Source organism: Talpa occidentalis, unplaced genomic scaffold (assembly GCF_014898055.3).
Source record: "Talpa occidentalis isolate TD23 unplaced genomic scaffold, MPIMG_talOcc4v2.1 talOcc4.11, whole genome shotgun sequence".
In the NCBI taxonomy this organism is placed as follows: Eukaryota; Metazoa; Chordata; class Mammalia; order Eulipotyphla; family Talpidae; genus Talpa; species Talpa occidentalis.
The window spans coordinates 25,080,427-25,093,360 of record NW_023601104.1 but is presented as its reverse complement, the minus strand read 5'-3'; the positions used below and the strand labels follow the sequence as shown (position 1 = coordinate 25,093,360).

The following is a 12,934-nucleotide window of genomic DNA, read 5'->3' as shown; positions in this document are numbered from 1 at the left end:
AAGATGAATAAAATATGATCCCTGCCCTAATAGACTCACAATCTATCTTAAAGTCTATAATGAAGGGAGGTCAGCAAAACACTATGTGCAATGATTAATTTTGCATAGAGGGCTGTGGGGAGTCTAATAGTTTTCACAGGGAAAAGTCTGATATTAGCTGTTTTGTATAGCAAATTGTGGACAAAAACTTTACATTGGGATTTGATTTAAAAAAGAAATTACCCCTGGGCCTCCCCTGGTGGCGCAGCAGTTGAGCGCTGGGCTGCATAGCTGCCTGCAGCCTCTGTAGTGCTGGTTTAATCCCTGGCCTCCGGTGAGGTTCCCACATGGCGCTACAGACCTCTCCTGCCATGCTCGCTGCTCCCCTCACCAGTGTATTTCATCAGTCCGCCTGTTCTGCAACCTGCTCTGGCTCTGGTGAATTCTCTCACCCTCCTGCGATTCTGACTGTATCCAGTGCTTGTATAAATAAATAAACAAACAAACAAATAAATAAATAAAAAGAAATGACCCCTTCTCAGCTCTTTTTAGTTTTCCAACTGAATAGAAATATCAGAGATAACAAATCTACCACAGGAATCAGGTAGTTAACTGTTTCTATGGCTTTGGGTTATTTCATGTTCACTGCCTCTGGGATGCACTGGGATGGGAGTGGCAAGAATCTTTATCAAGAGTTGGTCCAGGGGGCCTCCCCGGTGGCGCAGCGGTTGAGCGCTGGGTTTCGAAGCTGCCCGCAGCCTCTGCAGCGCCAGCTCGATCCCCGGCTGCTCCCCGGCCACTGGAGGAGGGTCCCACATGGCGCGCAGACCTCTCCTGCCGCCCGCTGCTCCCCTCAGCAGTGTACTTCGGTCCTTCTGCCTGCTCTGCTCCCCGCTCTGGCTCTGGTGAATTCTCTCACCCTCCCGCGCTTCTGACTGTACCCAGTGCTTGTATAAACAAAACAAACAAGTAAATAAATAAATAAATAAAACATGCCTCTATTAAAAAAAAAAAAAAAAAGAGTTGGTCCAGGTATTTAAAGCATTAATCCTAGGGAAATATAAATCAATGTATCAATTTTTCATTTTCTTACTCATCTTAAAATTGTACAAATTAGTTTAATGAGATGAATACACATAACAGAAAGGCTGTGTGGTCTAAATATCAAAGTTTATTGAAATAAAATATAATCTATAATAAAAAATACTAAGGGTGTTATCACTGGTTACAGTTTTGAGTATATTTACAAAAATCCAACATTTTAATCCAAGAATGACACTATCCTCATGATACAATAACAAATGCAAAATTAAATGTTGAATAATACTGAATAATTCTGTCAAATATTTTGTACTTCCCATCTATGTTAAATATGCCTCTTAAAGGGTTATTCTACAAAAGTGAAACTTTTGAAACATAAGACACAGTTTTTAGAATTAAATAGTATGAGCACAATTAGCATTTAAAACAGTAACTTTCTTTCATAGAAATTCAGTTCAATCCTAAATTGGGTAAATGCTTTTAGATATCTTTATTAAAAAAACCTATCTCAGTGTTTTTTTTTATTAATCTCTAGGGCTGCTATAATTCTTAAACTGGAATTAAAGTTGATCAGAAATCCAAACAGATTATTCCAGAAGTGGAAAGGGCATTACAACAGTAAAGGATAGAAGAAAAACAGGCACTCATATATGTCATACACTTAAAGTCTTTGTGAATTCTATGTTAATTGGCCAGTCTTGGCATGGCACAAAGAGATCTATAATGTCATAGCAACTTCTTGACCCAAATAGTCCTGAAGTGGAGAAAGAAAACTTCTTTCCTCTTACTATATTTCAAAATCACCCTCTGCAGTTCATCACACCATTTTACCTGCTACTACCCCAAATATAAGCTTCAATCAATACAATTATCCTGCATCATTCAAGGAAAAAGTCTCACTTGTACTAACTTTAGGAAATGACTTCCAGGGTACCTCTGAAGTTTCATAAGTGAAGATTATCCCACTTGCTGACTGTTGTGTAGCAGTCATACATCAATCTTCTAATCATAATGTCCTACTTGTGACTGATGGATCTGTGAAAACAATAGTTGTCATTTTATTGAAGAAGGTAAGCTTTTGATAACCAGTGGATGCTTTTCAAATCCTTAGCTTAAAATTCTACAAAACTAAGAGCCTGTACACTCTGGGGAAAAACTACATCTTACAACTAAGATGTAAAAAAGAAGAAAAACTCACAAAATTGAGAGACATGGGATTGATCTTTAAAGATTAAATGCCTACCTTATTCTTAAATGCATCCCATTAGGTAAAACTGTTCTGTAAGGTATTTTAGTTATAATGCCCATCTAAACAGTCACTGAGTTGGGAATTTAAATGGGGGTTTCAGTTTTTTGACTTCCTATTTAAGGCTGTAACTATTGGAGCCAAAGAAACCAGGATCACTTTCAGAAGAATTTTGCTTTGTGCAATCTAATCTAGGAGACATTCCTGTTTCTCAAAGCAGAGTATTACAGTAAAAATTGTAGTTTGTGAAGTTGTGACAAATTAAGTGATTTGAAGAAATTCCCAGAATATAAACAAAGTAGAGAGACTTGTAGAATAATATAACATTTTGTTCTTTAAATCTACTGTCGCTTAAAGCTTAGCTTTTGTATTTCTGCCATGATTTTCAACACCTTAACTGGGATATTACCATGCCCTGAAAAATATCGGTTAGAGTGAGACACATTTAAACCTCCTCTATTCTTAGGACAATAGGGCAAAACTGAACTTTGAGGCAATAGTTGAAGACTTTTACCCTGTTTGAGTTCAATTTTTTTGAGATCAGAAAGGTGAAATTAGAAACTAGAATCCATCATGTAAAAATATATATGCATATCACAATTTATTAAACTAATTTCTAATTGCAGGAAGCTGTAATTAAGTAACACACAAGAATTAAAATTTAATAGACTTTCAAAGTAAACTAAACTTACCAAGGTCCTGCAACTTATTTGTACCTCAGATTCCATTATCTCTATTTTGCAATTTATGTTGTTCAGAAAGTCTTGGAGATCAAATTTTAGTTTGCTTTAAATTATTTGAGAAGAGTAACCTCAATTCTTCATAAAATTTCCCAACAGCTTTAGAAATGTTGAACATCAGTACAAAAAGAGACTAAACTCTGAGTTTCTTTAAATTTTGTCATTTTTTAAAAGGAATTTAACCGCACATTATCAAATAACATTTTCCACTTAAAATAGAATTTAAATAGCCCTAAAAATGATAGTACGTGAGAGATCTAAATGAATTCCATCCATGCAAAACAACTTTATATATATTATAAACTGATTCCATTGTCCTTTATTCCATGGAGGAAAAAGCAAAGAGAACCTAACATATAGAGATTTATAAAAAATACTGGAAAACACAGATGTTAAAATGCTTTTTATAGTACCCAAATCTCTTGATTTTGACCCATAGTCCACAGGACACAAAAACAACTGTGAAATACATTTAGGGACGAGATGATGATACAAGATAATGTCGCCAATGTTGACAGCATTTAAAAACCTGACTTAAGAAATATTGCCATTGGGTGAAAAGTACACATACAAGAACAAAAGGTGTGATATTTATGATTATTTAAGCAATACTGTGTGTTTATACTATGCCCTTTACTCAGGAGCAAAGTGCTAAAAAAAGAAAGAAAAAAGAGCATCCTTTACAAAGTTAGAGTAAATTGAGGCACAGAATGTTTACTCATAGCAAAAGTCAGACTTTTACACATAAAATGAATCAAAATCTCACATTTCCAGTTCCTTAAAATACAAATTACACACTATCTTTAATGACTCTTATTTTGTCAAACATTAGCAACTTTACAATTGTATTTTAACTATAATTATTTACAAGTATACTTCAAATTGTATGCTCAAGTATTGTGCGACAGGCAAAGCACACAAACCTTCTGTCATATTCTAGAATAACTGGTACATTGCATAGAAAAGTAAAATGTAACCAGTTTAACTTTTTTTTTTAATAAATGAGATTGCTCGAGGACAGTTCTGTAAATTCTTGCCTTGATTTTTCTCTAGGATTTTAAAGATCTGCTTTATACCAATATTAATATAGGGACCCCATGTTATTGATATTTTAAATTTTCATTTTACTTCTAATCCTCTTTCCTTTCAAGATCTTTTGTATCTTAGTGAACTGAATCAGTGATTCACTGAAAACAAAATGCTAACTTTCTGTACAATTACAAAATGGCTAATGTGCTTAGGCAACTTAATCTCTGCTACTAACTTGTTTCATTAAGCTAAGATCAAGAAGTATGAGGAAGAATTAGAAACACAATATGGGATAAGGAGTTAAAAATCAGAAATCTGAGACAATAAAACAACATATATTCCAAACTCTAATCCTAACTGACACTTTGAAACATGGAAGAAATTACTTTACCTAAGCACTTTAGACCAGCATATTATAGGAAGTAGTCAAAGCCAATTTTAGCTGCCTCAAACTTCTTAGTCTATATATGAGTCTGCGTATTCTCAAAATGGTGATTCTTAAATTTGAGAGAAATTTCCCAAATTCCTTTGAGAATCTAATAGATGTCATGGGTCCCTGCTTCAGAAACATAAAAACAAAAGTGTTGATCATTTATAAATCACAGAATTGTTGATTAAATGGGATTAGACATGAAGAAAATTTTCACATTGTTAATAGTAAGAATGGCAACTAAGGAGTAAATTTTAAAAGAACAAGAAAGTACAGTGACCATATCTATTCATTCATGTGCCTCTTTTACTAGTTCTAACAATTAGTTGATGCAAATGTGCCCCTAATCTAATTTACAAATATTAAAAACAAAAAATCATTAAATTTTAATTTCTGATAGCAGTATATATATAACAATATATATGTAAGTATTACAAAATACTGTGAAGAAAGACTTTACTATACCACTGTCAAGTTCCAATGTACCCAAACCAGCAAAGAAATGTCTGAATATATAATTTGTAACTTCACAAAATTTAAGAAAATAAAGACACACTAGCTCTGAATTCTTTATAACCTTCAAGGATGGGAAACTAGTATCTCTGAGAAACTTGTTTTAATAGAATTAAACATTTAATTTTTCCCCCACAGTAATCAAAGCAAACATTTTATTATTGTTCTTTGTATATGAAACTGAATTCCAGGAATGTAAGAAAGTCTGACTTTGAAATATTATACAGAAAAGATTGAATTAACAAACATATTACATTTTTAGTTATCTCCTATAAGTATACATTGATATCTACTTATCTGATAGCAGCATTGCTGGTTTTGAGTAATTTTTTTTTCTTCCAAAGGGAATGTAGAACGGCAGTATTATCTTTGGAACAAATTAAGAAAACAGTAACAAGTAACAAAACAATAATTTCTACACATATAGTTTTCAAGGGCAATAAATAATAAGTATGTAAATATGGAATATATGCCTCAAATATGATTTCTTAAACTGCTCAAGATATATATAATATATATATTTTAATTAAAATGTAATGTACGGTCACTATCTGCTCTGGGACAAACAAACCTTAAGGTCTGAGTTTCCTCCTTCAACCAATACAGTGTTTATCAAGAGTAAACTTGGAATAAGGTCAACTTGTTTGAGCCAACAGGAATTCTGTAATACTTCTGATTACTTGACCAATGTATGCATATTTTAGGTTATCAAGAGTTTCACCAATTATTTTGTATCAAAGTTTATACTCCAAACAAGTTGTTTGATGATTTATCATGCTAGCATAGGAAATTTGAAGGAATAACACATTGTATAACATAAACAAACATGCAATACAGGACATAAAACACAGAGCTTGACCCTGGATTTTTCCTTAGAGTAATTCCTTCTATAAATAAGACTGCTTTTTACAGGTAGACTCAACCTACCACTGGTTTTGGATCAGAAAATGTTAAAGACATAGCTTAAGAAATCTAGACCACTTTGATTTTGTAGTCTATTGTCACCCCAGCCCACAAAAAACATTCTCCAAGTGGATGCTCAGGTTAGATTAAGATGATCTTAGACAAACATATTTACCGAGGCTTAGGATGTAAAGTACGTATCTACTTGCAGCAGCAATAGTCTCTTCAAAATGAGTAAAACAAATTTTTAAATATAAAACATATAAAAAGGACTATCAAGGATAGTTTTCCAAACTATATCTAGAAATACAGGAAAATATGTGTTGCCTCATAATAAAGTTCAATAAATATTCTTTCTGAATCCTATAAACACTAAAAGATGCTTTAGGTTTATTTGGTTCTCAAAAATTAAAAAATCTGATTGCTTTTACATAAATTTCTCAAAATTCTTATCTATTTCACACAGTTTTATTAGTGCTTTTTCACTAGACTCAGAAATTATCTAACTCCCTTTCAGAATGTGCTTTTTGTTGATTTTAACAATATACTTAATTTTCTAGCAAATAAACATGATCTAAATTTTAAAGTTCAAGGAAATTCTAGAAAAAGGTAGACGATGAACTATCTGTTTTTCTATATTCCCATATTTACAAAACCTAGCATCCACTGTGGTTTCCTCTTTACACTCATCGCATTGTTAATAAATAGTAACTGTGGTCCAGGTTACCTATATTAAAGATTTCAAAATTCTTCAAAATTTCACAATACTACAAAGTCATTAATATCTGGTTTTGATAGGATATTAGTACTAGTATTATGTAATTTTTTGCTATTGGAAAAGAAATACAAATCTTTATTTTTTTCTAACTAAATTACATCCAAGTTCCTTTATCATTTTTCAAGATAATATCTAAAATGTACATTCCTAAAGAAAGGTAAAGCTGTTCAAGGGCTGAACTAGTCCAATATACAATAAAGGGTTATTTATTCCTGTTATTTTTTTGTTTTTTTCTTATTAAATTTCTATATTAAACCCCTGGTTTTTCATGGATTAGATCATAATTTAACATTGTAAAAAGTCATTTCAAAAATTATTGTGCTAATATTTAGGTTTCAGGAAGGAATCAGACAAAATCAATTATCTCCATTCATCATTTGAACAGAAGATAAAATAGCTTACTAACTGATATGAGTTATGAATGTCACTATGACACAAATTTGCTGTGATTTGCTTATTTGGCTACAAGTGCAGTATTTTTCATGAGACAACACACAGCATTTCCAACTTGTAACATGAAATGCCAGCTCATAAAGAGTACTGTGTGACTTGAAAAAGTCTGATTGTAACTAAGTAACAACCTTTACCCTGAAAAACATTAACAAAATCCATTGGGGAATCAGGCACAGACGGTATTTATCGGTTTTTCTTCCTTTCCTCCTGTGGTTCTGTTTCTTGAGACATATAGATGGTTTGAACAGAATCTACCACTTCTTACAAAATGACACAGCTATTTTTTTCCTTTTCTTTTTCTTTATCTTTTTCTCGAGGTTCTTTTCGTTTACGGTCACTATTTCCAGATTGTCTTCCATTTGATGGAGAGGCTTGTGCTGGCTGGCTCTGTTTTATGAAAAATAACAGGAAGAAATTAACTCAACTACCCTTAAGATATTAAATCAGTTATCTAGATTAAAAAAACTATAAAAGTGAAAGGCATTAATGCAAAAAGAAGTTATTGGTGTATAGACTTGTTATTTTTCAAGTAATTGCCTCTATCATTCTGGAGAGGTTAAATTAACATATCCATTTTCCAAGCAGATGGAATTTCAAACATAAATAACTAAGATTATTCAAGAAACATGTATGCAAAAATTTAGAAAATGTTGAAGAAAGTGACACCTTTTGGTAAACTACAACAGTTTTCATCACCTCATTAAATACCATATTAAACATTTATTTTTATTGTTTTAAAGATTTATTTATTTATTTATACAAGCACTGGGTACAGTCAGAAGTGCAGGAGGGTGAGAGAATTCACCAGGGCCAGAGCAGGGAACAGAACAGGCAGAATGACGAAGTACACTGCTGAGGGGAGCAGCGGGAGGCAGGAGAGGTCTGCGAGCCATGTGGGACCCTAGCCTGGTGGCCGGGGATCGAACCGGTACTATAGAGGCTGTGGGCAGCTTCACAACCCACTGCTCAACCGCTGCACCAAAGGGGGGGCCCTTAAACATTTATTTTTTAAAAAGATTTATTTTATTGATTTATGCATACAAGAACTGAGGTGTAGGCCAGAGATGTGGGGGTGAGAGGATTCATCAGTGACAGAGTAGGGAACAGAACAGGCAGATGTACTGAAATATACTGCTGAGGGGAGCAGAGGACAAGAAAGAGAGGTCTGCTGTGCTATGTGGGTTAGCTCCCTGGCCAGGGGATCAGAATTCATGCTCAGTGGCTGGAGATAGTTTGATAGTGCTGAGACTTTAACCCCTATGCCACCCGGGAGGCCCTATATTAAATATTTTAAAAGGAGAAAATGTCCTGAGAACTGAGCAAGTGGAATATATGTATTCTGTTATATAAGGAACTTTTTTCAGTGAAAAACCAAAGTATGGTAGGTTTTAACTTAAAAGACAGAGCTAGAAATAGAAATATTTGAACAAGAACTAGAAATATTACACTTATTTTAGTGAATATCTCTATATAAAGCTTCATAAGACCTTAAAGGCATCTTCTTTTCTTGACTACCTAAATCAAAGAAAGAGTTCTGGCATGGTATGGTTAAACATAAAATAGGGGAATTATTTTTTATTTAATGAAACGAGATTTATCATATAGAAGTCTACTACATAATGGCCCTATCTTCAATGCTTAAAACCTTTAACTAAGGCAAGTGAAAAATGGAAAAGTTAAATACTTTGTACTTATCAGACAGTAAGTGCTAACATTATTTATCTTAACCACAAACAAAAGAGTTAAGTGTTATTTTCTATTTCACAGAAAGGAAAAATGAGGCTAAGAGAGGTAGAGGTCTATGTCCAAGGTGTTGCAACTATTGAGGGAAGATAGAAATGCAAATCCAAGTCTATCTGGCTCCAGTCTACATTCATCCCAGTAGTACCTCATACTGCCCTCTAGTTGACAGAAAAAAACCTTGCTCAAATTGGTTTATTTTCTTGGTAGTTAAGAACTTAAAAATAAATTTGAAAAATACTGCCATCAGAAGTTCAGGAAAAGTAAGTTCACTAAATGAGAAATTTAAGACAATATCATAAAACCCAATAGGTGCTAAAATGCTAAGATAACTGAAGAGTTAGTAATTAATTAAAAAAATTTGATCTCAGAACAGATTTCTTTTTTTTTAAATAATTAAAATTTTTTAAAAAAAAGATTTATTTATCTATGCATACAAGAACTGGGGTACAGACCAGAGATGCAGGGGGTGAGAGAATTCACCAGATACAGAGTAAGGAACAGAACAGGCAGAGCTACTGAAATACACTGCTGAGAGGAGCAGTGGGCGAGTCAGGAGTGGTCCACTGTGCCATGTGGGTCACCCCCTGGCTGGGGACTGAACTCATCAGCACAGATTTCTTTATTGCTGAAGTGATTTTTGTATTTAAGAATGAGAACACTTATTTTTACCTGGGCCTGTGTAGAAGCAGAAGCTGCAGCTACTGCTGCTTGTTCCTGTTCTTGATAATATTGAGAAGCCCGTCTATCCTCTTCTTCTTGGAGTTTCTTTGCTAGTTCCAAATCACTGATTCCTTCAGGGATTTGTTCCCAATTTATTTCTTGGCTCTGTTGTTCTTGTTGTAGAGATAATGCCATAAGATAATCCTAAGAAATTAAATTATAAACAATTTTAGCCATGAGATTTACCCAAGAACTATTAGTTATAGAGGTTATACCTATAAAGCTTTGAAAAAAAATTTTTTTAAAAGATTGATTTATTTATGCATACAAGAACTGTGGTGTATGCCAGAGGTATGGGGGGGGTGAGACAGATTGGGGGGCAGAACAGGTGCATCTTCTAAAATACACTGCTGAGAGAAGCAGCAGGCAAGACAGGAGAGGTCTGCTGCGCCATGTGGGTAGCTCCCTGGCTGGGGAATGGATCCAACTCATGCTGCAGTGACTGGCAATAGCTTCACACTGTTGAGACTTAACCCTTTACGCCACCAGGGAGACCCTCTCCAACATGATTTTTATTTATTTATTTTTTTTTTAAATAGAGGCATGTTTTATTTATTTATTTGTTTGTTTGTTTTGTTTGTACATGCACTGGGTACAGTCAGAAGCGCGGGAGGGTGAGAGAATTCACCAGAGCCAGAGCGGGGAGCAGAGCAAGCAGAGGGACCGAAGTACACTGCTGAGGGGAGCAGCGGGCGGCAGGAGAGGTCTGCGCGCCATGTGGGACCCTCCTCCGGTGACCGGGGAGCAGCCGGGGATCGAACCGGCGCCGCAGAGGCCGCGGGCAGCTTCGCAACCCAGCGCTCAACCGCTGCGCCACCGGGGAGGCCCTCCAACATGATTTTTAAAGCCAACCTAATTGACTTTAAAAGTTATATCAAATTATCTTACATCCCCTCCCACCCACTCAAACCCCCAGATTATTTCCTGTTAGAAAGAATGATGCACCTTTGGTCAAAAGCTATATTAAATTAACAACTGGGCCTCCCCTGTGGCGCAGCGGTTGAGCGCTGGGTTGCGAAGCTGCCCGCAGCCTCTGCAGCGCCGGTTCGATCCCCGGCTGCTCCCCAGCCACCGGAGGAGGGTCCCACATGGCGCGCAGACCTCTCCTGCCGCCCGCTGCTCCCCTCAGCAGTGTACTTCGGTCCTTCTGCCTGCTCTGCTCCCCACTCTGGCTCTGGTGAATTCTCTCACCCTCCCGCGCTTCTGACTGTACCCAGTGCATGAATGAATGAATGAATGAATGAATAAATAAATAAATAAAATCTTAAAAAACAAATAAACAAACAAAAATAACCACTTTTATTAATAAAATAATTTGACTACCCTTTACACCCCCCCATCTATTTTCAAAATTTAAAAAAAGGGAATTTTAAATAACCTCAGAGGCTATATAAAAGATTGTTGACTGTGAACACCTAGTACTAGATACCACAACTATTTTACTGACAGCAAGAATTTGTCCTTTGAATTTTTTTCCTTAATTCTTCAAACTCTGCTATTTGCCAAGTTCCATGGTCTTTATTTTTTGTAACTTGAAACAAATTTATAAAACATTTTTAATATTATATTGCCCCTCTAAGTCCTACAGTCCTGAGGTAAACAAGTCCCATTGTCTCAAATTCGCTTCTTCATTGCTACTTCCACTATTATATATATTTTATCACCTTTATGATCCTATCATATATGATATTAACACCTTACAATGGACTACTGTGGCAGTCTATTGCTTCACCTTTATTCCCTCTGCTCCAATATTTTTACCTATAGCGTCTAGAAAAATTCTGAACATTTCTTTTTTTTTTTTTAAAGATTTATTTATTTATGCTTACAGGAGCTAGGGTACAGGCCAGAGATGCGAGGGGGTGAGAGGATACACCAGAGACAGAGTGGGGAACAGAACAGGCAGATTGATCAAAGTAAACTGCTGAGGGGAGCAGTAGGCGATGGAGGAGAGGTCTGTTGCTCCATGTGGGTTGCTCCCTGGCCGGCCTGGGATTGAACTCATGCTGCAGAGGCTGTGGATTGCTTCATAGTACAGTGCTTAACCCCTTGCGCCACCAGGAAGGCCCCATTTCTTTTAAATATTTAAAAAAATCAATTCCCTTGTATAGCTTCTGAAGAAAAATGAGAATGATGACTTTTATGACTGTTCTTGAATCAAAGTCAAAAGTTCTAGAAAGATTAATATTGTTTTAATCAGATATTCTTATGTTCAATCATAGCTTGTCACTATAGAACTTAACATAAAATATCAGTTGGTCAAACATCTGCCTCCCCTGCTAGGCTGCAGAATCTTTGAGGATAGGATGGAATGGTTTATCTTTGTATCATTAGGACCTAGTAATAATGCAGGAGTAAAACTGCTAAAAAAATATTGGCTAAATGAAGATAGCTTCTATAAACTTAAAATGTTACCAGCAAAACATGTGCTGTTTAATGTAAATATATTTTTGCCTCAGTCACAGAAGAAGTAACATCATTGTTATCTTGTAATAAACATATTTGTGGCTCCAAGACTGTCCAATGATAGCAGGCAAAAATCTTATTTGTCTAAGTTCTAAATGAAAATTCTATTCACTATTGCAACTTCTGCTGTAGGTACATATTCCTCCTTACCTTAGACTTTAATGCTTAGAATAGCCACTTACTTTTTATTTAGTGCATACTATCTTCAAGATAACTTCTTTTCTACTTTTTCTTACTAGCAAAAGTGTATCTCAAATATGTGCTCTATGATAAAGCAGAGCTAAGCCAATGTTAAGGAATTGTCATCTCTTGCTGGGATTGCTCATATTTGTGTCTTTCTAATGCATTCTTCATATATGACAATTTTTTTACTAAGTAAAACAGATGGTGTCCCCTTCATGTTTAGTACTTGGCATAGCATCTTGCAATTCCTTTCAAATTAGAATTTCTAAACACAATTAAAATTCAAACTGCTTACCATGACCTTTGTAGATCAATGTGATCTGGCCTTCTGAACAAAGATGTAAAAATATACATGTAGAATGATCTATTTAGATAGGGTCAGGAAATTTCACAAGTATATTAACAGATCTTTTTTTTTTTTTTTAAAGATTTATTTATTTATTTATACAAGCACTGGGTACAGTCAGAAGCTTGGGAGGATGAGAGAATTCACCAGAGCCAGAGCGGGGAACAGAACAGGCAGACTGACGAAATACACTGCTGAGGGGAGCAGCAGGCACGGCAGGAGAGGTCTGTCGTGCCATGTGAGACCCTCGCCAGTGGCTGGGGATCGAACTGGTGCTGCAGAGGCTGCGGCAGCTTCACAGCCCAGCGCTCAACCGCTGTGCCACCAGGGGAGGCCCACCAGATCTTTTTTTTTTAAAGATTTA

General features: G+C 35.4%; 1 protein-coding gene across 1 annotated transcript in view; it reads right to left on the bottom strand.

The window, feature by feature from the left end:
- Positions 1 to 1,137: 1,137 nt before the first annotated feature.
- MINDY2 (MINDY lysine 48 deubiquitinase 2) overlaps positions 1,138 to 12,934 on the bottom strand; it is a 77,881-nt gene continuing 66,084 nt past the window's right edge. The window contains exons 8-9 of the mRNA XM_037502574.2: positions 9,525 to 9,719; positions 1,138 to 7,499 (exon numbers count right to left, since the gene is read on the bottom strand). Coding sequence (XP_037358471.1) covers positions 7,374 to 7,499; positions 9,525 to 9,719 — 321 coding nt within the window. The 3' untranslated portion in view covers positions 1,138 to 7,373. The remainder of the gene's footprint in view (positions 7,500 to 9,524; positions 9,720 to 12,934) is intronic.